The sequence below is a fragment of the Camelina sativa genome, chromosome 8 (assembly GCF_030686135.1).
Source record: "Camelina sativa cultivar CO46 ecotype springtype chromosome 8, ASM3068613v1".
NCBI lineage: Eukaryota > Viridiplantae > Streptophyta > Magnoliopsida > Brassicales > Brassicaceae > Camelina > Camelina sativa.
In genome coordinates, this window is record NC_141887.1 from 28822613 (window position 1) to 28849406 (window position 26794).

At 34.3% G+C, this 26794-nt stretch overlaps 5 protein-coding genes and 2 long non-coding RNA genes across 11 annotated transcripts; 3 read left to right on the plus strand and 4 right to left on the minus strand.

Moving 5' to 3' along the window:
* Window positions 1–3449: 3449 nt before the first annotated feature.
* LOC104708812 (putative cytokinin riboside 5'-monophosphate phosphoribohydrolase LOG6) lies at window positions 3450–6200 on the minus strand. Its single transcript, XM_010425440.3, has 7 exons — window positions 5905–6200; window positions 5607–5704; window positions 5463–5493; window positions 5253–5352; window positions 4332–4402; window positions 4084–4227; window positions 3450–3870 (listed from the first exon to the last, which is right to left on the minus strand). Exons 1-7 carry the CDS (start codon window positions 6040–6042, stop codon window positions 3847–3849), a joined length of 606 nt encoding a protein of 201 aa, XP_010423742.1. The 5' UTR covers window positions 6043–6200; the 3' UTR covers window positions 3450–3846.
* Window positions 6201–8548: 2348 nt separating this feature from the next.
* Window positions 8549–11102, plus strand: LOC104708813 (laccase-11). The gene is made up of 6 exons (XM_010425441.3): window positions 8549–8886; window positions 8995–9146; window positions 9234–9478; window positions 9579–9707; window positions 9797–10720; window positions 10804–11102. The coding sequence occupies exons 1-6, from the start codon at window positions 8782–8784 to the stop codon at window positions 10932–10934; spliced, it is 1686 nt and encodes a 561-aa protein (XP_010423743.1). The 5' UTR covers window positions 8549–8781; the 3' UTR covers window positions 10935–11102.
* On the minus strand, window positions 11037–14050 carry LOC104709964 (BTB/POZ domain-containing protein At5g03250). The gene is made up of 4 exons (XM_019229011.2): window positions 13595–14050; window positions 13183–13252; window positions 11864–13087; window positions 11037–11785 (listed from the first exon to the last, which is right to left on the minus strand). Exons 1-4 carry the CDS (start codon window positions 13651–13653, stop codon window positions 11360–11362), a joined length of 1779 nt encoding a protein of 592 aa, XP_019084556.2. The 5' UTR covers window positions 13654–14050; the 3' UTR covers window positions 11037–11359.
* A 351-nt stretch (window positions 14051–14401) lies between these two features.
* LOC104774173 (uncharacterized) lies at window positions 14402–19304 on the plus strand. Of its 5 annotated transcripts, XR_015563526.1 has the most exons (10): window positions 14402–14551; window positions 14732–14794; window positions 15190–15258; window positions 15356–15435; window positions 15793–15947; window positions 16033–16089; window positions 16240–16343; window positions 16442–16510; window positions 18753–18953; window positions 19037–19304. It is a non-coding gene; the product is annotated as an uncharacterized LOC104774173 (long non-coding RNA). The 5 variants fall into 5 exon arrangements; XR_015563527.1 differs by lacking the exon at window positions 15356–15435; XR_015563529.1 differs by lacking the exons at window positions 15356–15435; window positions 18753–18953; window positions 19037–19304 and having other exon boundaries at window positions 14414–14444; window positions 14734–14794; window positions 16442–17405.
* LOC147940579 (uncharacterized) lies at window positions 18431–18923 on the minus strand. The gene is made up of 2 exons (XR_015563531.1): window positions 18784–18923; window positions 18431–18701 (listed from the first exon to the last, which is right to left on the minus strand). It is a non-coding gene; the product is annotated as an uncharacterized LOC147940579 (long non-coding RNA).
* A 1320-nt stretch (window positions 19305–20624) lies between the features above and the next one.
* On the plus strand, window positions 20625–23158 carry LOC104708815 (polyubiquitin). Its single transcript, XM_010425442.3, has 2 exons — window positions 20625–21121; window positions 21579–23158. The coding sequence occupies exon 2, from the start codon at window positions 21579–21581 to the stop codon at window positions 22953–22955; it is 1377 nt and encodes a 458-aa protein (XP_010423744.1). The 5' UTR covers window positions 20625–21121; the 3' UTR covers window positions 22956–23158.
* A 2420-nt stretch (window positions 23159–25578) lies between these two features.
* On the minus strand, window positions 25579–26724 carry LOC104708816 (protein S40-4). The gene has a single exon (XM_010425443.3). It carries the CDS (start codon window positions 26508–26510, stop codon window positions 25884–25886), a length of 627 nt encoding a protein of 208 aa, XP_010423745.2. The 5' UTR covers window positions 26511–26724; the 3' UTR covers window positions 25579–25883.
* Window positions 26725–26794: the final 70 nt, after the last annotated feature.

Sequence of the window (26794 nt, forward strand, 5' to 3'; positions counted from 1 at the left end):
ACTAACATCTCTCATTATAAACAAAGATGTCAATTTTAGTAATATTTCTTTTATTTATATTTAAAAAATAAAACGAGCGTTACTTATTTAAAAAAATATCTAAATGAATGTTACAAATAAGGATAAGAACCTAACTTTGTAACTCGCATGAGACAAATTTCAAAAAAGTTTAAACGAACGTTACGAAATAAAGATAAGAATCGAATCTTTTAACTCGCAAAAGATTACAAGTGTTTACAAATTTTGAAAAACTTTGTAAAACCAAAAATGTTCACGCAATTTTTGCATACTTGAAATCTTAAATAATATAAAATTATGATACATACAATATTGTAGCAAAGTCGTTTCTCTTCTAGAATACAATACCAAACATAAATTTAGATTTATTTATCTTTTATAAGAAATAAATATATAAGAATTTTAAAGAAAAAAAATAAAAAATTGAGAAACTTTGTAACGCCAAAAGTGTTCACGCGATCTTAGCGTATTTAAAATTTTCTATAGTAAAAAATTATAATGTTATAGTAAAGTCGGTTTTCTTTTAGAATACAAAACTAAATATCAATTTAGATTTATATATTTTGTATCAGAGACCAATATATAGGATTATCCGAATCATGATGGAATATCACAAGGTTGGGGATCGGCGCAACTCGGGTATGTTTCCTCATTATTGGAGACTGAAGCTAAGGCTCCTTTAACTACAATGCAACAATGTTGGATCTGAGGCCTACGAAATATCATTTTTGAGGGTGATTGTGGATATTAATTAAGATTGTTGATAAAACTCTGATTGATGTTTCTATTGATGGAATTTGTCAAGATATTAGCTATTGGTCGAGTCTATTTAACAATGTTTGTTTTGTTTACTCCACTCAAAACTGTAATAAGGTAGCTCATTTATTAGCTAAGTATGGTTGTTTACAAATGACCTTCTACCCTAAGTGTTTTACATTACCATTATGGCTTTCAAGCCAATTATATGAAGACTTTTTCAATTCATCACTATATAAGTTCATTTTTGACGAAAATAAATTTATAGGAATTTACTGAATTTTTTTAAAAAATGATATACTTATGTTAGTATAAAAATAACATTTTGTTATAAATAAAAATGTAAATTACTTCTATTTAAATTTGCCGTTTTGCAGATATAAAAAAGAGAAACTCAAAACTTGCTCTGAAAATGACGTTATTTGAGAAAACAAACTAAAAGTTGCTGATACAAATTAGGCGTTATCAAAAGGTGAAGTTGTTGACTTGTAACAAAATGGAAAAATAAATGAAGGGGTTACAACCATCCAGTACCATAAATATGTAAAAATCGGAAACAGGATTGGACATTATACTCCACAAAATGCTATAAATAATGTCTTTATATGGCAAGTTATTTATTTTGCTGTCTTTGTTGTATAGACATCGAAATATTAATTGCACAGAATAAATATTGGTCGAAAATAATAATATAACTCAAGTATTTTGTTTTATATGTGCATTTTCATATCCGAACTAAGAACTTGATTAGTTTAAATCATCATAAAAATATGTAGGTGAAATTAGACAGTATAGCTAAATTACATATGAAATGTAGTGTTCTATAGCTGGTTATCTAATTTCATATATCAGCTATAGAATTGTTGTCACCAGTTACACGATAAGTCATCAACATTACAAACGATCTGATTAACGAAGAACAAACAACTAAACCAGACCATAGTTAATTTCCTGAAGAATCACAATTTACTTTGGTTATATCCAACCAATCATCTTAAACCGAACTAACCAATTCACAATTAATTCGAACAAAAAAAATCGACCATTGTTTAGTCAAATATAATCCACGTGTTCCCAATCATCTCCTACATCAATGGAAGTACAGCTCGGGCTTTCGATAACCACCATACATTGTACCTTACTATTTTTCTCCAATTTTGATTTCTTTCGTCTTTTTATTTAACTTGTCCCTATATACTTAAACTTACTCATCATTATCCATATGCACTTGTGAAACTATATCTATATATACATGTACATTGGATAGGAAGCAAACTAAAACACAAGAAACTAAAATTTTGCATCAATGAAAGGAACATGGGCTCCTCCCAGTCCTATGTTTCATGTATATGTTCAATGAACCATAACATAAGAGACCACACTTTGTTTCCTTTTTTTAATACTATAAATAGTTATAACTAATACATGGCTTATATACTTTAAAAAATACATACAAATATTTCATCGATGACCAACACAATTTAATTTCAAAGTTTCAGTTGCATATGGAATGTAAAATATAAGTATATCTAAAAAAAAAAATTGAAATACATATACTTTGTTGACAAATAGTAATAAATTAATTTTTCTGTTATTTATTTTGGTTATAAGGTAGGTGTCTATTAATTAGTCTCGTTGATGTTGTTCGGGCAGTTAAGTAAAAGAGTTAAACACCAAAAAGGGAACAGAGCTACATGGTACAGATCATTCATCAGCTTAAAGAATCTTTCTTGTCGCTCTTTTTAAACTAGATTGTGATCTTTTGGGCTTTGTGTCCAAATATTTATTTATTTAATTTATTAGTATTAATCTATTAATAAACTTGATTCTGTAACACTTAACCTTTCATTAGTGTAAGGGACGGTTTAAATTATTTTCCTTCGTGGTTCACTGAATCTCTCTTGGGCTTAAAACACATGGTGGTGGGTTCATCAGAATTGGAGATTTGATCATTTTAGTAATTAACCTCGAAACAAGAGACGTCAGTTAACAAATCAGACTCGTTAACTGTTCAATTAATTGGTTCGATTCAACAAATGTTTTCGGTTAATCAAGTGGGTTTATTTTATTTATTTTCTTTTTTTTTGTTACATTAATTTATATGAAAGTTCTTACGTGGAGACCAAAAGAATAAGATCGAATCGGGGCTGTTTTAGGAGGAGACATATGGATATTAAGTAACTTAAACAATTCGAGATTGTGTTAATGATTTTATACTTGTAATTAATGATTGCCTTGGCTTCATGACTTGAGAGAGAAAGTTGAATCGATTTGATCTTAACATTCAGAATTGTTCAATCTAATTATTATTTTAACAATCGAAATTTCTCCAATAATTTTTGATAGCTACCAAGGAAAATGTATCTTACAAGTTACAACAACCAAGTGATGCAATGGATATTAGTGTTTTAATTACACGTAGGCCCAACGAATAATAAATTTTGCTTGGGTCTATCCGTCTATGTTACATTAATTTCTAGAAAAGCTTCATGCAATGGATTTTTTTATAATTAAGATAGATTAAGAGTATTAGTATTTTGTCATTTGAATCGAAAGCCATTGAACCAAAAACACTCGAACTCTAATGGAGTAGTAAATATCTCTAGTACAACGTAGCAAGTCCTTGTTTTTTAATTTTGACACAACAAGAAAAAAATATTTAACAATCACTTGAAGATTTAAATGATATGCTCTAGTTTATACTATATTACATCACTTAAACCGAAATTTCTGAGATACGTACCATGCTGAAAACAATCCAGGAAAGAAAAAGTTACATTTTGTACTCCCTAATGATTACCCACTCTTAGATTGTCTAGCTGCGAAATAATCAAATCTTTCGTCCATTTACAATTTTTTTTTCCAACCAAACATTAATCTAGAAAATAACTCTAAGATTGGTTGCCCAAATCGGAGGATAAGAATTTACAAAAGAAATCTCAGAAAATAAAGAACGCGAAGAACGAGCCAGACAATCCGTCCGTATATTTGACGTCCGTGGGATCCATTTATGATTTTTATTTTCTTGTTTTGGTATGAACGTCTCGGAGCTCAGTTTCGATGGCATTGTTACTATTTATGTCGAGGCACATATTCCTGCAATAGACCAATGAAATTATACTAAACAAAACTCAGTCTAATCTAAAAAGCTTTAGACTAAAAAAACATGCTTAAATATTCGATTTAACCACAATACAGTTTCCTAATCACATCAAGACTTGGATATATATATATATATATATATATATATATATGGTCCGATTTAGGGTTAGAGTCGGTATAGTATCTTCTATCGGCTTAATTTTTCACCTCTAATTTCTTAAACAGCTCTTTTGCGGTTGGTGCGGATACAATAATATGTCGAGCGGTAGGAAGAATAAATCCCTCTTCGACAGCTTTGTCGATGAATGATAGCAATGCATTGTAATATCCATCAACGTTTAATAACCCGACCTGCATGAGGAAAAAAAATTTTAAAAAATTAAAAAATCCCAAATTCTTATCTTTTAATCATCACGTTCACATTCATACCAAGCCAAATCGGTTTACATACATACCGGTTTATCATGTATACCAAGTTGTGCCCAAGTTATTACTTCAAGTAGCTCCTCTAGTGTACCATAGCCACCTGATTGATTAGTGATGACTCGTTGACTTAGTCAAGTGGCATAAATAGTAAAAACTTCCTATTTTTTTTTTAAGGAGAGTCAACATCTGAATTATGATAAGTCCTTCTCTTCTCTTTGGTACTTTTTAAGTCAAAGGTCAATAATATATAACGTTAGTGCATTCATCATCATCATCATGAATGATGATGGATCACAATATTTGCTAGTAGCACATAATTAATTACCATTTTTGTTTCTCTCACAATATTCTTACTCCCAACTCTATAAATAATACTCACTAGCATTACCCGAAAAAGGGAAAACGTTTTTTTTGCAACGAGAATATGATCTTTCAATGTTTGTTCAAAAATATAAAAAGTTTAGATATAATTGAGAACATAAAAAAATATCTTAAACTGGATAAGAAACAGCAGATGTCCTTTGTCGACATCTATTTTCACTGCTTTTAGATGTTGATGGATCAAACACTTTTTGTAAAAAAAATCACTTTAATCATTTTTAAAATATTTGTCGTGATTCTTATAATTCTTTGACTCCTGGGATCTCCCACATATCATATTCATATCAACCACATGTTATTTACTTATTAAACGCACTCCTTAAAGCTCTCTATATATAATGACAGTTAAAAAAGAAAATAAAATAAATAAAGCACTAACAATTACATGTAGGAAAACAAAACACATCTAACTTTAAAAATTTTCAGCATCATACATGAGGAGGAGCTTTAAATGTAGTGGCAAAGTTTTGACAAATGAGTTATCGAAAATCTAAGTTTCCATAAGATTTTTTTGTATATAAGAGAGAGAGAGAGAGAGAGAGAGAGAGAGAGAGAGAGAGAGAGAGTACCAGGCAAAGCAATGAAGGCATCAGAATGCTTAGCCATCTCAGCTTTTCTCTGATGCATGTCTGCAACTTCTCTCACTTCTCCTACTGTTTCTCCAGTAAGCTTTTGTGTTTGTTTTGTGAAACATTGACAGAGAGGCAAAGAGCATTATATTATTGTCTCTACTTCAGACCCGATTGAACATTGATTTTATAACGAAATAAAATTAATACCTCTTGCAACATGAGTAGCTTGGGGATAACTCTGCATTAGTATAACAAGATTAGAAACCATACCTTTCTGCAAGAGCTCAGCAAAGCATAACAAAAACGAAGAAATAATGCAGTATATCATAAACATATATATATATATATTACCCAATAACATGACGACCACCTTCATGAACAGCTTGAGACACTAAACCCATTAAACCTATGCTTCCTCCACCATAAACAAGATCAATCTTCCTCGCCACCTGTTCATCAAATCAACACTATTAATATCTCATTATGAAACCTGGTCTTTTAAGAATCCCCATGTGTGATGTTCTTGCGGAAACTATATATAGAAAGACGAGATTTTCTTACACAAACCCAAACCAATTTCTCAAGTAATAACACGGAATTTTAGAAACAGAACGTTTCTAAAATTTGCAAGTATAATAAAATACTTTACCAATTCTTTGCCCAAATCAGTGGCTGCATCTTGATAACTAGCTTTATTGCCATTGCTACTACCACAAAAGACGCAAATGCTCTTAAACCTTGAACTCTGTTTCTTCGTCATCTCTCTTCTTCCCTCTTCATCCTCCATTGTTTCTTAACTTGTCAAAGTCTCAACCTTTTTTTCTCTACGTTTTGTTGCTTTTTGGTTTTATAATATTTGGGAAAACAGAGGAATATATGTTTTTAGACTAGTATATATAGTTAGCTAGTTAACTCTCTTCTTCTCTCCAACCCCCCCCCCCCCCCTTTAATTTGTTACGTTCAGCTTCGTTTTAAAGCGTCTTTCTGAAGTATCCTATAGGCACGTGAGAAACGTGGTCACACGAGTGTTCCACTATTTGCGTAGCTCTTTTACATGAACACGATTCTAACTGATAGCACAATCCCAAGTGGTGCTCACACGCGTCGAACACTCTTTTCTTTCCTCGTATTTCATATTTACAATCTTCCAAATTTTGTAGGGGTCTATTATTAACCGGTGAATTATATTTACAATTATTCAAAAAAAAATTATTTGTCTTTTTCTAATCTCATATTTCATATATGCCATCAGCTTCAAAATTACTAGTCAGTGAATTGTGTCTATCTGATAAATCAGTCATTTAAATAACAAGTTTGTTTTTAACAACCGAAAAACAAAATTTAGGTCAACGTTTAGGGAAGCTAATCCTCACTCCTCACAAGTCACAATGTCTCATGTAAAGATATTTTCTAAACAAGTTGCACAATTGTCGATTTCCGCAAGAATTAAAGAAGTTATTTGCACAGCCACGAAAAAAAACGTAGCTATCATATTCTGAAAATCTTGTCTTTCTTGTTTTCTTACCTTGTGTCTGTTCTGTTCATGATAATAAATAGAGTTTCTGTTCTGGATATAATATGTTCGACACTAATAAAAAGGATATGTATGATTTGATAATGGATTTGATTTGTCGTGATTGTTTAAAGGTATGAGATTTTTTGTGTGTTTTCTTTGGTTTTGGTGCCAATCAATGGTAGCAAAAAAATAATTTAAACCTATAGAAAAATTGTTTAATTGGTAATATGGTGTTGACAACAATTGTTTTATTGTTGATTTTTTATGAGATTTTGTAATAACAATTAAAACTCAAATACAATACAGTATGGATTTGTAAATTATGTTTCGGATAATACGACAAAGCCAAATTATGATTATAAAAGCGATCGTAATTCTATTACGTGGCAGAATTACAGCGTATGAAAATTTGTCACTGCACCACCTGACTAGATTACTTATGTCCTAAGACAGGTTAATACGACGCGTTTCGCTTTGGGCAAAGCAATGTGTTGTCTCCCCTAATTCATATCTCTAAAGTAGCTATTGCAAAAACAAGATGTAACATAGAATAGTATCAACCAATAGCATATATTATATATACTGTGAAAAGTGCAAAAAACTTGTGGTAGTTGAAATTTTTTTGATTTGATATTTCTCTTTTTAGTAGACTCTATAAACCACTCATTCACAATAAATGCATGATTTTGCAAATATAAAATTATAAATCATCTACATTCTAAAGTCTAGACTGTTACTACAACTCAAAAGCGACAAAATATGGTAAGTGATAAGAGTAACATAATTATCGGAATTTCTAAATAGCAATAAAATCAAACGGACTTTACAATCGACAAATCATTTTTTTATTTCTCAAAAAAAAAAGGAAATTACTCAAACAAAGAAAATAAGGAAAGTTAGGTTGTTTTTTCCTTTTATTTGATTGCAGCGTTGAGAAAAAAGTTACCGTTACAACGGTCAGATTTTTCCAGTGCTGCGTTACAATTTATCAAGGGGAAATTTATTTGAGTGACTTGCATAACGCTTCATGTCATAAAAGGAGATGCCTAAATCCTAATACGGGCCTGTGTCCATTAGCTTCAATTGGGTTTATGACTCAGTATAAAGTGATTTGTCTTTTCGTTTTAGATATGGGGCTTTTAGACATCGAGTGTTTTGATCCAACGATTAGGATTCTGACCAGTCAATAGCGTAACTTTCTGATAAATATTGACCAACTTCCGTTCCTTTTACAATTAAAATACGTTTGTTGAGATTTTGAATTTAGAAAAAATATACATATGATCTCGTTGGCAAAGACTTGAAAAAAAAAGAAAAATTGATCTTAAGAGAGCAGTCATTTTCGCTTACGCCAAAACATCACTATAACATAAAATTTACAAACTAAACGAATGGTTAAGCAACGTGTTACTGCAAAGCAAGTTTTCAGATATTTAAGATAAACAAAAAAAAAGAAGATATTTATGAAGAGAAGTTGATACCTTCGATTTCGAACTTGAGGGCTTTTGGGATAACAAAAACAAGTATATAGGTAGGCGTCTATAAATTTTTTTATTGAATTGGAGAAACTTAAAACCGAAATATGTATTGGTGTTTCTTATTATTTTTCATTTTGAAAACGAAAAGTCAAAAACATTAATATAAAGCTCAGATATCAACTTCGAAGGTACTCCATATTATTAACAAACGTTACGCTGATTCGCCAACGTCTCTCAGAAAGTTGCTTACAAGCCTTCTTCTTCCATTATATATTTTTTTCTAAGCTTTTCTTAATAATGTATTTTACGCATTTTTCATATTTATTTCCAGATTTGTAAACCTATAGAGATTATTTTTTCTAGAATATTATTAGAGGGATTCACCAACCTTTTGTTTGCATTTATGCCACTATATAAGCATTTGTAACCAGCTAGAATTTCTTCAATACAACTTGTATAACCAACCAAAAGGCAATAGAAGATTTAATACAAATCTCTCATCATTGCATCAAACCGGAAGAGTGAACCGGAAATGAAGTTAATCCGGAACCCCGGTTTTCTCTTTCTATTCTTTTATCTTCTTGGGTTTCTTGGTCAATCTCCGGTGGATGCGGCGGTGAAGAAGTACCAATTCGATGTAGGTGTTCGATAAACCGGTTTATTATAAACTCAGTATACATTTATTTGAGTTACACTAGATATGTAGCTTTCTAGTTTCTTACTAAAGTTTAGAATTATGGAACAGGTTCAAGTGAAGAACGTAAGCCGGATATGCAATGCTAAACCGATTGTCACGGTTAACGGAATGTTCCCTGGACCAACGGTTTATGCAAGAGAAGGTGATCGAGTCATCATCAACGTAACCAATCATGTACAATACAACATGTCTATCCACTGGTAAAACATCTCTTTCCTACGTCTCAAACCGGCCTAACCGGTTTAGTCATTCTTCATGAACCAAAATTTAACGGTTGTTTTTTATAGGCATGGGCTTAAACAGTACCGGAACGGTTGGGCGGATGGTCCAGCATACATAACTCAGTGCCCGATCCAAACCGGACAGAGTTACGTTTATGATTTCAATGTGACCGGACAACGTGGGACACTCTGGTGGCACGCACATATCCTCTGGCTACGAGCCACTGTGTATGGAGCTATCGTCATCTTGCCTCAACCGGGAAAACCGTATCCGTTCCCACAGCCATACCAAGAAACCAACATAATCCTCGGTTAGAGAAACTAACAAAGAACTGGGTTCGGTTTAGACTGATCTGGTCTAATCTACGTTTAATTAATTCTTAATCCCCCGGGTTTTTATTTGATTTGTAGGAGAATGGTGGAACAAAGACATTGAGACCGCGGTTAACCAAGCCAACCAATTGGGCGCACCACCTCCGATGTCGGATGCTCATACCATCAACGGGAAACCAGGACCACTCTTTCCGTGTTCCGAGAAACGTAAGCCTTTTCATAACCGTTTGTTATCGGACCGGACCGTCTCTCGGATCGAAATAAATTATAAATAATGTTTCCGTAAAATTTTTCAGACACGTTCGTGGTAGAGGTCGAAGCTGGCAAAACATACCTTTTAAGGATCATCAACGCAGCGTTAAACGACGAGCTATTTTTCGGGATTGCGGGACACAACATGACCGTTGTTGAAATCGATGCGGTTTACACTAAACCGTTTACAACCAAAGCCATTTTACTCGGACCAGGTCAAACCACAAATGTTCTAGTCAAAACCGACCGTTCACCAAACCGTTACTTCATGGCAGCTAGTCCGTTCATGGACGCTCCAGTATCCGTAGACAACAAAACCGTAACCGCGATACTTCAATACAAAGGCGTACCAAACACGGTCATACCAATTTTACCAAAGCTTCCTTTGCCTAACGACACATCTTTCGCTTTGGACTATAACGGAAAGCTCAAGAGCCTCAACACACCTAACTTTCCCGCGCTTGTACCTTTAAAAGTTGACCGACAACTGTTCTACACGATCGGGCTAGGCATCAACGCGTGCCCGACTTGTGTGAATGGGACGAATCTCGCAGCTTCTATAAACAACGTTACGTTCATTATGCCTAAGATCGCGCTCTTGAAAGCTCATTACTCCAACATCTCGGGAGTTTTCAGGACTGATTTCCCAGACAGACCTCCCAAAGCGTTTAACTACACCGGTGTGCCGCTCACTGCTAACCTGGGAACATCTACGGGGACTAGACTGAGCCGAGTTAAGTTCAATACTACAATTGAGCTTGTCTTGCAAGACACCAATCTCCTGACCGTTGAGTCACACCCTTTCCATCTTCACGGCTACAACTTCTTTGTAGTTGGAACCGGTGTTGGAAACTTTGATCACAAGAAAGATCCAGCTAAGTTCAATCTCATTGACCCGCCAGAGAGAAACACTGTTGGAGTACCTACCGGTGGTTGGGCTGCCATCAGATTCAGAGCTGATAATCCAGGTATGATATAGATCTGTCAAACACACATATATGATGATAAGATAAGCAGATCAACTGATCAGTGTATATGTTGGTTGTTGCAGGTGTTTGGTTTATGCACTGTCACTTGGAAGTCCATACAATGTGGGGTTTGAAGATGGCTTTCGTCGTCGAGAACGGGAAAACACCTGAGCTTTCTGTTCTACCACCGCCTAAAGACTATCCGTCTTGTTAAGAATCTAAGATTTGAGAACTTCAAAGATTCTTCGTTATGTTTGTGCTGAATGATATTCTTTGTTGATTGTATTTCCCTTCTGTTGATTTGTGTCTGAGATTGTTTCCTGTGGGGCTGCACAATACACCCCAAAATTGCATAAGAAATGAAATTAATGTTTTCCTACAAGAGTTCTTGTTTTATCGATTCCAAGTTTCTGCAGTAAAGTCAGTGACAGCAGAATCTTTAAAGCATCAAAAGCTCTTAGCGAGATACTAAGAGAAAACAGAGAGTATCATCAAGAACCAGAAAAAACAAAGCTAATCTAAACGATTACTCAGTATCTCGAGGTTCTGATCTTTCTACCTAAGTGAACAAAAAGAGAGAAGAGAATACTAGTAGTTCCTGCCATCATAAAACAGAGGAGTTTGATCGATGAAACGAGCTCAAATAGCTGGCGTTGCTTGATCCTTGGGCTTGCAGCATTCTGATTTCTTCTTGAAGTTAAGCTTCCTGGTAAAATTCTTCCAGCTTCTTTTCGTCCTCACCAGCTTATGCAGCTCTTGTTTCATGTTCACACACTCCTTCTCCAGCTCAGAAACTCGTTCTCTTACGCTCTCACCTCTGGGTTTAAGTAAACCTCCATTGCCGCCATTTGGGTTCTCAGAGTTGTCTAGATTATCAGAGACAAAGAACCAGCCAGATACAGATGTCCTGAGCCTAAGCTGTTCGAAAAAGAGAACCTGAACAATCACACGAAGAGGCAGCCTCTCGTTCTGAGCCGCATGCGTGCTAGCTTCCAATGAGAGCTTCTGGCAATTCATGAGTCTACATATGTGCTCTCTCTCTGAATCCGTAATCCACGGATGAGCCTGCCAAAAATTTGCAAATACATCAAAATCTCAACAAATCTATTATTGGTTAAAATTTTAAAACAGAAGTTTTGTTACCTTCAAGTACACATCGATGGCGTGATATATTCTATCATCTAGTGGCCTTGCATAGTCAGGAATTGCAGCAGCGATGGCTTCGAACTTCGCCAGCTTCAAGTTAACATCAGGTGCAACCTCAGCGAGATAACCGTCAACCAAAGTTGCCACTAACGTTGTTGGACTTAGCAAATCGGCTCCATCCTTCACCAAATGTCCTTCTTCAATGATGCAAGGAGAAGGGACGATACCTCCTTGTTCGGTTGAAGAAACAAACTGTTCAATCATTCTCAAAACGCATTCAACATCATAAAGCGTTTCAGAGTATCCCATATTTGGTATAAGAAGATCAACTAGAGCAGCTTGGTCCAACTGATTTCCAATTCTTCTCTCCAGATTCTCCCTTGAGGATTGGCTTGCGTGAAGCACCATTGCAGTTTGAAGCAGCCTGAGAAGAAACTTGGTCGGGTTTACACCTTTCTTGCTAGGAAGCAACCCGACAATCTCCTCAAGACAAGTTTTTTGGTCTTCTTCAGAAGGGTTCGGTGTCTCAATCACTTGCTCATCCATGGTTACTTGTCTATTCATCATAGGAACATGTTTCCTTGTATAGTACATAACCGCCATGGCGACGTTCTCGAGCTTCATCCCACGTGCTTCAATAGCGGTAATGAGTCTTTTGAAGAGAGGCAAGCTAAGGAAAGAAGCGTCATCAAACCACCAATCTTCACCAGTAGGTTGCAGCATCTTTCCGGAAGCAGAGATTCCATTCCACAAATGCGATTCATCTTCTGTGCTCTGCCCGCTTGTAGCGCTCTTTCCTCCTCCCACAGGCCAATTGAAAAGGCTCGGGTCAGCACAGGCTTTGACAGCTAAAGAATCAACACACCTGGAGATAATGTGAAGATCTTCAGCGTACTCGGTCACTTCCTCGCAAGTCTGAAGAGCTTTGATTGAGTCTGTCCAGTTACCAAACACTTCATTGAGGAAAGTCTCAGTCATACCGACAAGATTCCCTTCTCCATAGTTATCAGTCATCTCAAGGTACTCAGCTGCACATCTAAGGCTAACAACATTGAAAGCGGTAAGCTCGATCTTCACACCGTAGCAGAATTTGGTCACAAGCTCGAACGTTTTGCCGCCTCCTGGTATCTCATCTAAACTCAAAACACAGCCTGATCCATCATCAGTGGAAGACTCTTCGATTAGCCTTTCAAGAAGCCCACTTCTAGAGAGCAATGGGAACTACACACAAATCAAAAAACACATTACACAATTAGAAAACAACCAACTTGAATCATCAAGCTGTCACATTTATGCAATTACATCAAAATTTTAACCTTGTGGAGATGAAACTTCATGTCTCCAACTTCTATGGTAACATCACTCACGAGTCCGGTGGTGCAAAGCCTGTAGACGAGCCGAGAGACATATAACATCACCCAAAAACAGAAAACTTCTCCGTCTAAATTTGATTATTGTACATCACACATCAATCAGAGCTAGCTATATTCTTGAAATCCACAAAGTTATGATTTTTAAAAAAACTGAAACCACAACTAATGATAAAAAGAAGAAGAACCCATCTCGATTTCAACAAAAAAGAAGTAAAAAGACGAGAGCTTGATTACACAAACTCAAGAGAAATCAACGACACTCGTCATGAGAAACCCATCTCGAAATCGGAAACTAACGAAAGACTAGCTCGACTAAATCTAAGTCAGGGAGGTAAAGGCAGAGAAAGAAGAGTACCAGGTTTGGCCTTCGCGATGGAAAGCTTCGGATTTGGAGCCAAGTCTCATAAACGCCATGTTGGAAGAAAAAGCAATCTCAGAGTATGAGTTGGTAATGAAACAGAGTAGTAGTAACAGAGAAGAAGAGAGGGTAGAGGAAAGAGAGTGAGATACATGAATAATAGTTGGACAGAGATACTCATCTCTATTTTTAGCAAATTCTACAGGAAGAGAGAGAGAGAGAGAGAGCGAGTCCGAGTCTGTAGCAGAAGAGTGAGGAGAAAAAGATGGGTCTTGGACTTGTGAATTTTTCGTCTCTTGAATACTTCAATACTCATCTTGTTCAACGATGAAACCCCAAAACCGGCATTTAATTTCACCGGTTTGTCCGGTTCAACTATTTTTCGGTTTAATGTACCACAATACCAATTTAACGCGTTACTAATTAGTACTAGTATACCACATATAGCATCCTATAGTATACCTTTCAGTGAGATTATATATATACTAGGTAAGAAGATCCGCGGCTCGCGCGGGTTCATGTTTATATAAATTATATTTTATTTGTTATCTTTGTTATTTAGTTTATTTGGTGTATACTCATATTGTATATATATATATATATATTTGTTTTTATGAGTACTAAATATTTAATAGCTATTGGGTTTGTATTTATAATTGGATATTTTAGAATGGATTTTATCACATACTCGAAAACTAAATCCAGCTACGTTTCTTTGGTATAAGTAACTTATTGGGTTTTCAATTGTTTTACGGAGGCCCAATTGTTAATATTGTTAACATATTTCTTTTTGGTCTTTTTTTCGAGAGTGATGGGAGACGACAAACACAGCATAACAAAATTGTCGGTTGGTTTTTTTTTTTTGCCTCTGTGAAATATCTTGTTCTTCAGTTTCTGTTGCTGATTTAACTAATACGTGGAAGAATATGGGCTGATTTTCTGTATTTTGTTAAGGTAATTCATCATCTATCTCGTAGCTATTTTATTTCCGATCTTTTTTTTAATTAAAAATCAATGGTGATTTGCTTGTAATAATCTTTTCTAACATTTCTCATCGTTATATTTGGAGTAGATAGTTCCAATTGTACCATTTGTAAATTTTGTTTTGACATAATTTTCTGTTTACTCGATTAGAGGCTTGTTGAAACTCTTCTGGATCGAAGTCACATCTGATCGACGACTCAACCATACGAAAAGGTAATTGCAAAAGATGTTTCCACACAAGTTAATTATTTTTTTATAATTAAATTTCCGTTTTGCTAATATATTTTGGGATTTCTTAGTTTATTTTGGTTCAAGTTCGTCAAATTTGATTGTATCCAAAAATTAACCACAACATGTCTTTCTTTTTTGGAAATTTTTTTCCCACGGGTTAATACCAAATATTCAGAAATTGGAGTGACGGAGAAAGCAATGGTGGAAAAGAAAAGACGTTCTTTCGTTTATCTCCTCAATATTTAACAACGTTTCATATAGATGTATTTATATTCATTTCACACGTATAGTAAGTAGTACATATTGAAATGCTGGTGTCTAGAACTTCAAAAATGGTTAAAACGATCTTCTTATCCATGTTTTTTTGGCTTGAATAGGTTGGCATAAGAGCATATAATAATGGCCGATGTCGTTGCGTATGGTTCAACAAACATCTGCACAACATGGTTAGTATGAATTTGATTTTCAATTTAATGGTTATACATCACTTCTGTCTATTCAATTTAACCTCAGCTTGCTCTGCTGGAGCCAACTCAAATGCAGTGTGACCAACAATCTGTTGTGCAAGATTTTGTCGAAAAGGAGGAAATTGGTGTTCCCAGTGTGATCAGTAACATGAATGTGTAACTTAAACCTATAGTCAAACAATAATTATTTCGAATTTCTTAAACCTAAAAAATAAACATTTTCTACCTTAGCACAAGTATGGGATTGTCGAGTCTGCATCGGGTACAATGGAAAGCCATTGGTAAGATGTCAACAGCCTCATCCTCGTCGAGGCCATCAAGAAGGACTGGGACAACCTTCTTGGAGCAATCCTTACAGCTCCAATAATACCAACCCATATCGCTATCGATGGCTAATATAATAGCCTTAACAATACACTTACTAACCTGTTATTTATAATACACGTCAGAATTTTTAACAAATCAATTTTATTGACAATGTTCTTCCTAATGTATATTATTTGCTATTTATAGGTACCTCTCGGGAAGACTTCACTTCAGCAATTGTTCTCCTTAGTGTATGGACAAAGAAATCATCTATGTCAGAAACCCCACCAACAACTGCAAGGGTATTTGAGTTAACCACTGCTAAGGCTAGGATTTCATTGGAAGCCTAAATACATATGCAGGTATATGTAGTTAGTTGTGAAATCAGAATAAAGAAAACGTAGATATCAATATTCTTTTTTAACTCAATATATCGTTTACTTACAGAGCCTTGAATTCGTTAAGAGAAGGCATGTCCGGGTTAATCATCAAAACTGAGCAATTGTAAGCATTGGATAATGAACGATTTTCTGGATATTTACATTGTGGGATAATTTATCTCAGAAAACAATATGAAGTTATAAACTCATCAGTTATTTTATTATTAAGTCAGTACCTTTCCAGATCTTCATTTTTCCAAATTGAATTGCACAGATGACAGTGGTTCCAGGAAATGCTTGGATGTTGTTGTTCACATGCTCAGCGAATGATCCCCAGAGCACAACAGTGAGCCGTTCATCCCTTCAAATTGAAAAATGGTAAATAGTTAATTTTGCTGATAAATTACTTTGAAGACAATAAAACACTATACTTCGTATATACATTTCATTCCTCAATTCGATTTTCCCATTAACAGGTACATCTTCAAATTCAGTGACATTGACCAGTTGGCCAACGACGTCTAGAACAAAAACGATTATAACAGGTCAGATGTGCATCTTAATTCGTTATTCTTTTTGCGAAAATACAATAAATATAAAAAGACCTACCAACCAAGTAGTTGTCATCCAAAGTACCATCAATGATTTCTCCAAACTTCACTGGAGAAATTCAGTTCAATTCAGCTGGTAAAGGAATGTCACATTTCCTAACACGTGTGTTAGAAATGAAGGCAATCCGATAAGGATGATCTGTTGTCCGATACATGCCTGCTGAATGAAAAACAGCAAAGTTGATGATGATTCTTGAGTCCCCTTCATCAAGTTGGTCGCTAAACGTACCGGTGAGAGCATTCTTGCTGGTAGCTTGAATTTTGCCGCCCTATATAGATAGAGAATAAAAGGATATATAAGTAAAATATAATATTAGCAAATATATATGTAAAAGTATGCATATATATAGCAACCATTAGTATATATAATGGTGATATTTAAAAACCCTATGATTAATTAAAATGGCATATATATTAAAAAAAAATTTAAATAGAACAATTTTTAAAAGTATACAAAATGAATTAGAGAACTATAAACTTAGTTTAGCATCTATCAAGATCATATCAATAGTTTCACCGGTGGTAGCTGAGTATTGCTTCCACAACCTGATGATCTTCACCTTGATCTTCCACATATTTTTGAAAGGTTTCAAGTCAGAAACATTGTTGAAAGAAGAATAAAAGATATATTGCTTGTAAACTTTGTATTTGTTTGCTTGGTGAAGTGGTGGAAATGATGGTGTATGGAAACACGTATTTATAGGGAGAGTATCATATGTTTAATTCCCTCCAATTGAGCAAGGTCGAAATTATAGAAAATATTTGATTAGGTATTTGATTTCGGATTTTTTGGCTAAATTTGTTTATGAAAATCCAGGAAATTATTTAATCGTTAATATGTTAATCGCTTTTTCTACGGAAATCAAAGATTTTGTGTGTTGTAAATGATTCCTTTTCCGGTGTGTAGTATATTTTGTGTTTTTTTCGTTGAGTACTTTGGAAACTTAATCACTTTTGTAGAATAAAATCATAATATTAATTAGTAATATCTTCTTTGCTACTGTATTCAAGGTTTACGGTTATATAAATTTAATTTAAATTGAATTAATTTAGATGAATGTACTGATATGATTGTAAATTAGCTCCTAAAATAAAGGACATTATTGAGTTAATTACGTCAGAATCAATCTTTTTTGAGCGAAATTTGGTTATGCAAATCCAGGAATTTTGATGATTTGTGATTATGTTAATCGCTTTTCCTACGCAAATGAAAGATTTTGTGTGTTTTCCATTCAGCTTTTTCCGGTGTGGAGTAGATTTTGTGTTATTTTCGTTGAATAATCTGGAAACTTAATGAGTTTTGTAGAATAAAAACATAATAATAATTAAAAATATCTTCTTTGCAACTGTAATCAAGATTTTGTGTAATTTAAATTGGATTACTTTAAATAAATGTACTGATATGATTGTAAATTTGAAGCTAAAATTAAGGACTTTAAAGAGTTAATTACATAACAAACAATCATTTTCAGTTTGGTCTTTGAAATCGGAATTTTGGGTATAATTTGTTTTTACTAATATTTGTTTTCACTAATAGGATTTTGGTTTTTCCTAAATATATTAAACGCTTTTTAAACGCAAATCTAAGATCTGTTTAATAAATATAATTAATGTCGTAAATTCTTTTGTAAACTTGAAAACTTTTAGAAAAATAAAAATTGAATATACTAATTGTATTTATTTGTTATTTAGGTAACGAATATTCTCTATCTTCTCTATTGTTCGTTTCTTTGTTGTTGTCATTGAATTAATATATAGAAGATAGGTAATATAGATAATCTATATGATTCGGTTGACAGAAACTAATATATTGTTAAACTTAAATATATGATGATTTAAGGTTAATTCGTAGAATATCTAAATAGAAGTGCTTTATTAAATCTGGAATGGATGGGGGAATATATAGATATTATTGAAATGAAATACACATATTAATGGATTTTGCATAATCACATAATTGTGCTTATTCGTTTTCAACTGAGACATGAATCAATTATTTGTGCTCTATTTTAGCTTCGTTGTTTTCATGACCTATTTTTATCCTCTTTCTTCCACTTGTGAGTCCATCTCCTTTGACTAAATATTGAAACAACTGCTTGACATTATGAATCTGACCAATTGGAACCTGTAGAAATGGAAGATAGACTGTATTTGTTAAAAGTAGATGTATATGTAGGGAATATAGAATCAAAATAAACGAAGCTTACAGAACAGAGGTTTCTCTTCCACTGTTTGGCATTGACATCATACACGAACTTGTGAGGAATCTCATGATAAACATATATAGAAGATTTGTGTTGGCAATTTCTCTTGAACCATGATGTAAAAGGATGGACATAAAGCTTTGCGATTGGGACAAAATCTGCTTCAGATGAAGGTACATCTTTAGTTTCATTATTTATTTGAAACTTTGTGTTAAAGTGGGAAACAACTCTGAAAGTAGGCATGTCAATTTCGTAGATGGAGAATTGTAAGAAGAAGTTGGAAGTTGTTTGGTTGCTTTTGACGAAGAACATTTACATTGTGGAGATTTATGTGTTAGTGAAGAAAAGAACGTATATATAGGTGAGAGGAGAGGATCAGAGGAGATGATTTTTTTTTAATAAATACAATGGCAAGGAATTGTAAATAAGTTTATGTTTTGAGGGGATTTGATAAAAAGTGTCCTGAGCTCTGTAATGCGACACATCAACTTTTTTTTTCAAATGTGATTATCTATTATATACTATTAATATATAGGAGATATATTAGGTAATTAATTTCAGACAAATGCAATGTTGTTTAGGTCCCTATTTCGAAGTATAGATATTTCGAAGTATAGATGTTAGGCAACAACTCATCGTCACCTACGCAGTAGGCAGTACGTAGCCACTAGCCATCAATTTCTTAACCACAAATTGCATTGACAAAAATATAATACTCAAGAATTGAAATACTCGTTTTACCTAGGAAACTCTTAAGATTGTACGCAAAAATGTTATGAATATTATACTGATACACATGACATACTATATAAGTACTAGATATTTAACTATTTATCATTATCAACCTCAGGTTAGCTATAGTTTAGGATTCAACATTGGTTAAGTAAGTGAACACTTAACATATTAGCTGCTTCTTAATGGGCCAATGACTTAACAAAAAATTATATATATAAAAAAAAGCTTCGAGTTTCTTACTTACAAGTAGTTTATTTCGATATTTGTTCACATAGAGAAACAAAAATTCTAGACGTTACGTTGTTGCTTATTGGACACAATTAGCATTTTAAAAAACTCAACTTACGTATAAGGTATCGCATATTTAATCACGTGATTACATCAAGTCATTAACTGTTACCGTAAGAGATGGTCAAAACGTACGTAGAATCTAGATGTAGATGATTAAGCGGAAACAATCTATTTCCCGATGCACGGTAATTTACGAGTAAAATAAACACATTGTTAAATTTAAAAAGTTTTAAACACATTATTAATTAAATTCAGTGGTTTACGTTCTTCTACGGATACACCAACAAATTTGATTTTGACCATTTTACATGTGCGTGACAAGCGAGCATGGTCTTTGTTTGCCTCTTTGGGCTCGAACTACTCAACACGTGAAGGCACAAGGCCTTTCAGAAATTTCAGTCAAATTGCGGCATTAACAATTTATCTTCCATTTTTAATGAAAAGATATAACACTAATGTTAAAACATTTCAAGACAAAAATTAGTAGATGTTATATATAAAAAATAAAGAAGATAAGAACTTAAATCTATCCTATAAAACATATAGATCTTCTAATCCTATAATTTGATTATTATTTTTTCTTAACAACAAGATAGGTTTAATTTTCTTGGAATTATTCAACTATGTGATAATACAAAAATTTGGTAGATAAGTTTCCTTATTTTTAGTCAATGGTAGATTTGGAATTCTATATGCCAAATATCAATATGTTAATCAACAAAATAAACTATCATAATCAAACAAAGTATTAAATATATAAAAATGATTAATATAGTATTCCTATCCACCATATATAATTATGATTGATTATGCTTATTGGGTTGGGTGAACCAAGACAATAGTCTTAATGCAAAGAATATTTTTGTACTTTCTTATTTTATCATCTTAGAAAATAGAAAATAGAAAGCAATTATTAGAGAAAAAAAGTAAATTACAAAAAAAAAAGAAAGAAAAGAAGCAAATGTCATGGATGACCTAATCCATCCACCCCATTATTATTAGGTTAGGATGTTTCCAGTTGAGTCGGTCTTTGAGAAACGAACGGTAGTGAATTTGACACGTGTATGATAATCCTAAAAACTGATATCTTACTATTTTCTTTTTATTGTTTTCCTTTTTTTCTTTTTGTTAATTTGGCGAAAGATATTAAATTCTGAAGGCTTATATAGAGAAGAGAAGAGCTTCCTTCGAAGGATCTTCATATCATTTCATCATCTCTTCGTCTTTCTCTGATTCTTCAATCTCTCTCCCCAAACCCTAAATCGTCGTTCTCAGCAAATCTCTTACGACTCTTTCTTCCGACGACTCTTTCAAGGTATATGTTTCTTCTTATTCGTTAGTTTTGATATCGTTTCTGATCTTTGCGATTTGGTTTTTTGGGTTTATTGAATCTTCGTTTTGTTTTGTTGAATCCCTATTCGTTGCTCGTCGGATTTGCTTGTTGTTGAATTCTCTGTTACGCTTTCTCGTTTCGACTGAGAGTTATACCGTCTAGATCTGTTCAGTTTCTTGCTTGATTTTGAAATTCTCATAGAAAATTAGGGTTTTTGAAGGCTATCTAATCCAATTGCGTGTTTTCTTTATTCGATTCTCTTTGGTTTATGGGTTTTCTCGTTTGGATGTTAAAGATATCGTGTAGATCTGTTCCAGTTTCTTGCTTGATTTTGAAATCCTCATATAAAATTAGGTTTTTCTCTAGGACGGATCTATTCAGTTTTGGGTTTCAATTGTATGTTTGCTGATCTGATCTCTGTTTGCTTTTTATTTCTCAGATGCAAATTTTCGTGAAAACACTCACTGGCAAGACCATTACTCTCGAGGTTGAGAGCTCTGACACCATCGACAATGTCAAGGCAAAGATCCAGGACAAGGAAGGCATTCCTCCGGACCAGCAGAGATTGATCTTCGCCGGTAAACAGCTTGAAGATGGCCGTACCTTGGCTGATTACAACATTCAGAAGGAGTCGACCCTCCACTTGGTTCTCCGTTTAAGAGGTGGTATGCAGATCTTTGTCAAGACTCTTACCGGCAAGACTATTACTTTGGAGGTTGAGAGCTCTGACACTATTGACAACGTCAAGGCTAAGATCCAGGATAAGGAAGGAATCCCTCCGGATCAGCAGAGGCTTATCTTTGCCGGCAAGCAGCTTGAAGACGGGAGGACTCTTGCTGATTACAACATCCAAAAGGAGTCGACCCTTCACCTTGTCCTTCGTCTTCGTGGTGGTATGCAAATCTTTGTCAAGACTTTGACTGGCAAAACCATCACCCTCGAGGTTGAGAGCTCAGACACAATTGACAATGTCAAAGCCAAGATTCAGGACAAGGAAGGGATCCCACCAGACCAGCAGAGACTCATCTTTGCTGGGAAGCAGCTCGAAGATGGACGCACCCTAGCGGATTACAACATCCAAAAGGAGTCCACCCTTCACCTTGTGCTTCGTCTACGTGGTGGTATGCAGATCTTTGTGAAGACCCTTACCGGCAAGACCATAACTTTGGAGGTGGAGAGCTCAGATACCATTGATAACGTCAAGGCTAAGATTCAGGACAAGGAAGGGATCCCCCCGGATCAGCAGAGACTCATCTTCGCTGGGAAGCAGCTTGAGGATGGTCGCACACTTGCAGATTACAATATCCAAAAGGAGTCCACACTTCACCTTGTTTTGCGTCTACGTGGTGGTATGCAAATATTTGTGAAGACCTTGACAGGCAAGACTATTACCTTGGAGGTTGAGAGCTCAGACACAATTGATAATGTCAAGGCTAAGATTCAGGACAAGGAAGGGATCCCTCCGGATCAGCAGAGACTCATTTTCGCTGGGAAGCAGCTCGAGGATGGTCGCACACTCGCAGATTACAACATCCAAAAGGAGTCGACCCTTCACCTTGTGCTTCGTCTCCGTGGTGGTATGCAGATCTTTGTCAAGACTTTGACTGGCAAAACCATCACCCTCGAGGTTGAGAGCTCAGACACCATTGACAATGTCAAAGCCAAGATCCAAGACAAGGAGGGAATTCCCCCGGATCAGCAGAGACTCATCTTCGCTGGAAAGCAGCTCGAGGATGGTCGCACACTTGCAGATTACAATATCCAGAAGGAATCAACTCTTCACTTGGTTCTTCGTCTTCGTGGTGGAAGCTTCTAAGCTTCTGTGATCTGATTAAAAGTGGTGGTTCGAGTCCCATGCACTTGGGAGGTGATCCTCTTCACTTGGTTTAGTTTGTGTGTTGTTCCTTGTTTCATATTTTTCTGCTTTTCTTTTATTTTCTTATGAACCTTTTGGTTGGGCTCGTAAGGGGCCTTTGTGTTTCAACTTTCAGTAAAAATAATCCAAGTGCATGTTAATCATCTGTTTCCTTAGAAATTAGAAGTCTAATATATTGCATCTACTAAATTAATGATGTCGAACAAACAAACAATTAACAAATCGAAAAAGTAGAAGCCAACATATGATCGATCAAGTGGAGACGATGTTGAAAAAGTGAACATGTAAGTTGTGAAAGAGTTTGTACATTACTAGGAGGACATATGCTTCGTCCGCTTTAAAGTTTAAAGATTGAGTGAGGGTGTTCTATAGAGTTTTGCTATTTACTTTTCTATACATTTTAACACTATATATGATATCAATTCTTATAGGTATTGGTTTGATGTGAGCCTAAGAGATGTTTTTTCCACTTTAGTAATTTAACTATTGGCTCATATCGCAATATAGCTAGAAGAAAATGAGGTGTTAGACTTAGACTCTAGTTGAACCACATATGGGTGATAAGGTAGAAGAAGAAAATGAGGTGGTACACCCTACTATGATACAAGAAAAAGAGGACTCTTACATATAAATAATAAATAAGATGTGGAACTTAAAAGAGGAAATAATTTATCAAATGAAAATCTATATAGAGTTTTTGGGTCACTTCTTATTTTCTTCTCTTTCTTTCTTTTTATTGGGGTAAGAAAAGTTAAATGTTCACAACTATTTGACAGTGATGTTTTAAACATAACTCGATATAGTTTTTTTGTGAATATCGATCGCAACACCAACAGTCCACTCCCAAAACATACCAAACTAAGGGCGCCGCCTGTTTGCCGCCACTTGACTGCATCTTTGTGTGTGCAATAGTGTGTGAGATAGCCACATCTCCACATTCAACATATTCCCTCACGATTTTGATGGCTCATGTTTTCTGGTTAAATACTTAAATGCTTACCAAACTAAATTGTTTTCCCAAGCCTTAATTGTCACATAATTTTAGCTTTGCGTTTGCAATTTTTAGTGAGTTTTTGATACAACTATCAGGTCTAAACTAGTTTCAACTATTGGATTGGTTGTTTGAAATGAAAAAAAAAAAAAAAAATATGCACTACTAAACTTACGAAAACAGGTTATGCGTATTAACGAGAGGAATAGAGAATATTGAAAAATCTACCAAAACAAAGGATTACAATGTTTTTGATATTTATTTTATTAATATTTGCTATAGAAAAAAATATAAATGATTCCAGATCTTGGACTGTTGTTACAAAAGCATAGCAGAAAGTGGGAGACAACGGAAATAGTGATGACAATACATTGAATGTATGATTATACTTTTTAATAACATATATTATGAAATAAATATCAAATCAACTTTTAAAATGTACTTAAGTTTTTCTATGATTCTTGTGAAATGAAAAATACGAAAAACACATAAATTCTTCTTTCTTTTTTTTGTTTGTTAAAACAAACACATCATTTCTTGCTGAAGACTTTTTAAAGCCTACCGTTTATGGTCAGTGGAACTTTTCTTTATATATGGTTCACCTTCAAAAGACGTGACACTTGAATACTTGATATATGACTTTTTGAAAAGATGCTTTATAGAGAATTAGTTAAATGTTGGGGTGACTTTTTTTTCTTTAACATCTGAAATTTTATTAATAAATTTGGTTTCAAACTAAGGTAGATTACAACAGTTTTGAATACAAAACCTAAATAAAGAAAATATATATCGGCGAACTATAAGAATGTTCCCAGAAACATTAGCCCACAAAAAGAAAACAAAGTCATAAAGTAAAGGGAAACAAATTGCAAACAGAAGATAACACAAGGAGAAGAAAAATGAACTAAACTCTATAATTGAACAATGGCACGAGAGATTCCCATCAAGCTTCCTATAAATTCTGTAAATGTTGAAAGCACTAGAAGACCGGAAGCCTCACACCGAAGACAACCAAAAAGCAAATTCATATAGAAGAAAGCAGAAACCCAACACGACTAGAGACACAAATACAACTTCCAGCACACCTCACGAGCTGATTAGAGAGAACTAAAAACTCTAGAGAAAAGGCCAAAACCTTTAACACGACTAAGCCAGTTTTTGTTGGTTGGTTTTTGGGATATTTTTGTTTGTTTTCAAGGATATATTATCATGCTGAATTAAAACCGAATTCGTATTTGTTATCTAACTATACACATTGCCTTAGCTCAAAGAGTTTCTATATAAACCTTTAATATTCGTTTATCATTTTTTTCCCATTGTCCTTATGTAATAAACAAATGAAAAATCCAAACCTAAAATTTGGTTTTGTTTGGGTCACGTCACGTTCGTTCAATAATTTTACTTATATGATATAATAATTATATGATTGATATCGTTTTGTTACTTTTGGACATGCTCTATAGTCTGTAACTCTGTGTATCTACAATATGACTTTACCTATAAAATTTTTACCGACCACTTAGGCATTCATCTTATTTAATAGTGGATTTATGAAACGAGTGCTAGGGAAGCTAAAAACAAAAAATACTATTATTTATCATAACCCCCAAACAAAAAGAAATATAGACGATGATCAAAAATTAAAAACCCAAAACTCCAGATCAAAAAAAAAAATATAAGAACGAAATAAGTAAAAACAAAAAAAACAAAAAAAGGAAATCGAAAAATTCTCCTTCGGACCGAACTATATACAACGATGCCTCCCCCAATAAAAACACGAAGTCGTCCTTACTTAAGATCTAAGTAATTAACTAATAGATTAACTAACATATCTATATTTACCTATAGTAGGAGTTATATAATTAAATTACGTAGTACTAATCTTGAAACCCAATCTTCTCCCAAATCGCGTTCCTCAATCGCCTCAGATCTCTTCCCTTCGCCGTACCACCGATACCGTCGTGCACCGTGAACGACGATCCTCTCCGCCGTGCTAAATACTCGTGCGGCGGAATGATCCGTCTTCCACCGTCGTTGACGTCTTCATCGTCCTCATCCTCTTCGTCGTCACTGTCGTCGTCAGGTATCGCATGACCTCTATACTCACTCTTCAAGATCTTAGACCAGTCGGGGATATTAACCGGAAGCGAACCGGTTTTTGTGATATTCCGGTTATCAGAACCGATAGAATCTCCGGTTTTCGTCGGTTTTCTCCGTAACCGAGAGATTGATATCGATCTCTTGGCGTCAAACGAATTCTGCAGCTGGTGATCACCTAAATTATGAATATCAGATTCGTCGAACTCAAAGACATTCTCATCGGACATAACTGGTTCTGGTTCTGGATAGATGTATTTAGGCTTGACAAAAAATAGCTTCCTTGATGCCATTGATGCAAAAAAAACAAAACTGAAATATGGGTTTTGATCAGCTTGCTTTGTCGAAATATTCTGAAAGGGTTTTGTGAATTTTTTTTTGGATTGAAGGAGATGAGAAGAGATCATTTTTATAGAGAAATGTGGTAAAGAGATAAGCTCATTGGGGGGGGGGGGTTAACTTATGTGAGTTACGACTTACACAGTAGACCACAAAAGGACAAAGAAGATATAATAGAAAAGAAAAAAAAAAGGTTATATAAGGTGTGGCCAGTCTCACGTTCTTATCGTGAGCTCTCTGTCCCATAGTTAAAAAGAAAAATCTTCAAAATATATATTTTAATGAAAACACATATATTAAAAAATAATTATTTTTAAAATGTTTTAATTAATTATAAACAAATTTGCATAAT

What these genes read in the sequence shown, in the direction of transcription:
- LOC104708816 (XM_010425443.3), bottom strand. Translation starts at nt 26,510, where the DNA reads ATGATCTCTTCTCATCTCCTTCAATCCAAAAAAAAATTCACAAAACCC.
- LOC104708812 (XM_010425440.3), bottom strand. Translation starts at nt 6,042, where the DNA reads ATGGAGGATGAAGAGGGAAGAAGAGAGATGACGAAGAAACAGAGTTCA. An exon ending in GGTGGTCGTCATGTTATTGG is followed by an intron (nt 5,494 to 5,606) that starts GTAATATATATA and finishes ATACTAATGCAG; the next exon opens with AGTTATCCCCAAGCTACTCA. An exon ending in AGCTGTTTAAGAAATTAGAG is followed by an intron (nt 3,871 to 4,083) that starts GTGAAAAATTAA and finishes GGTCTATTGCAG; the next exon opens with GAATATGTGCCTCGACATAA.
- LOC104708815 (XM_010425442.3), top strand. Translation starts at nt 21,579, where the DNA reads ATGCAAATTTTCGTGAAAACACTCACTGGCAAGACCATTACTCTCGAG.
- LOC104709964 (XM_019229011.2), bottom strand. Translation starts at nt 13,653, where the DNA reads ATGGCGTTTATGAGACTTGGCTCCAAATCCGAAGCTTTCCATCGCGAA. An exon ending in CATCGCGAAGGCCAAACCTG is followed by an intron (nt 13,253 to 13,594) that starts GTACTCTTCTTT and finishes GCTCGTCTACAG; the next exon opens with GCTTTGCACCACCGGACTCG. An exon ending in CCATCGATGTGTACTTGAAG is followed by an intron (nt 11,786 to 11,863) that starts GTAACAAAACTT and finishes AATTTTTGGCAG; the next exon opens with GCTCATCCGTGGATTACGGA.
- LOC104708813 (XM_010425441.3), top strand. Translation starts at nt 8,782, where the DNA reads ATGAAGTTAATCCGGAACCCCGGTTTTCTCTTTCTATTCTTTTATCTT. An exon ending in TGAAGAAGTACCAATTCGAT is followed by an intron (nt 8,887 to 8,994) that starts GTAGGTGTTCGA and finishes ATTATGGAACAG; the next exon opens with GTTCAAGTGAAGAACGTAAG. An exon ending in ATTCAGAGCTGATAATCCAG is followed by an intron (nt 10,721 to 10,803) that starts GTATGATATAGA and finishes TGGTTGTTGCAG; the next exon opens with GTGTTTGGTTTATGCACTGT.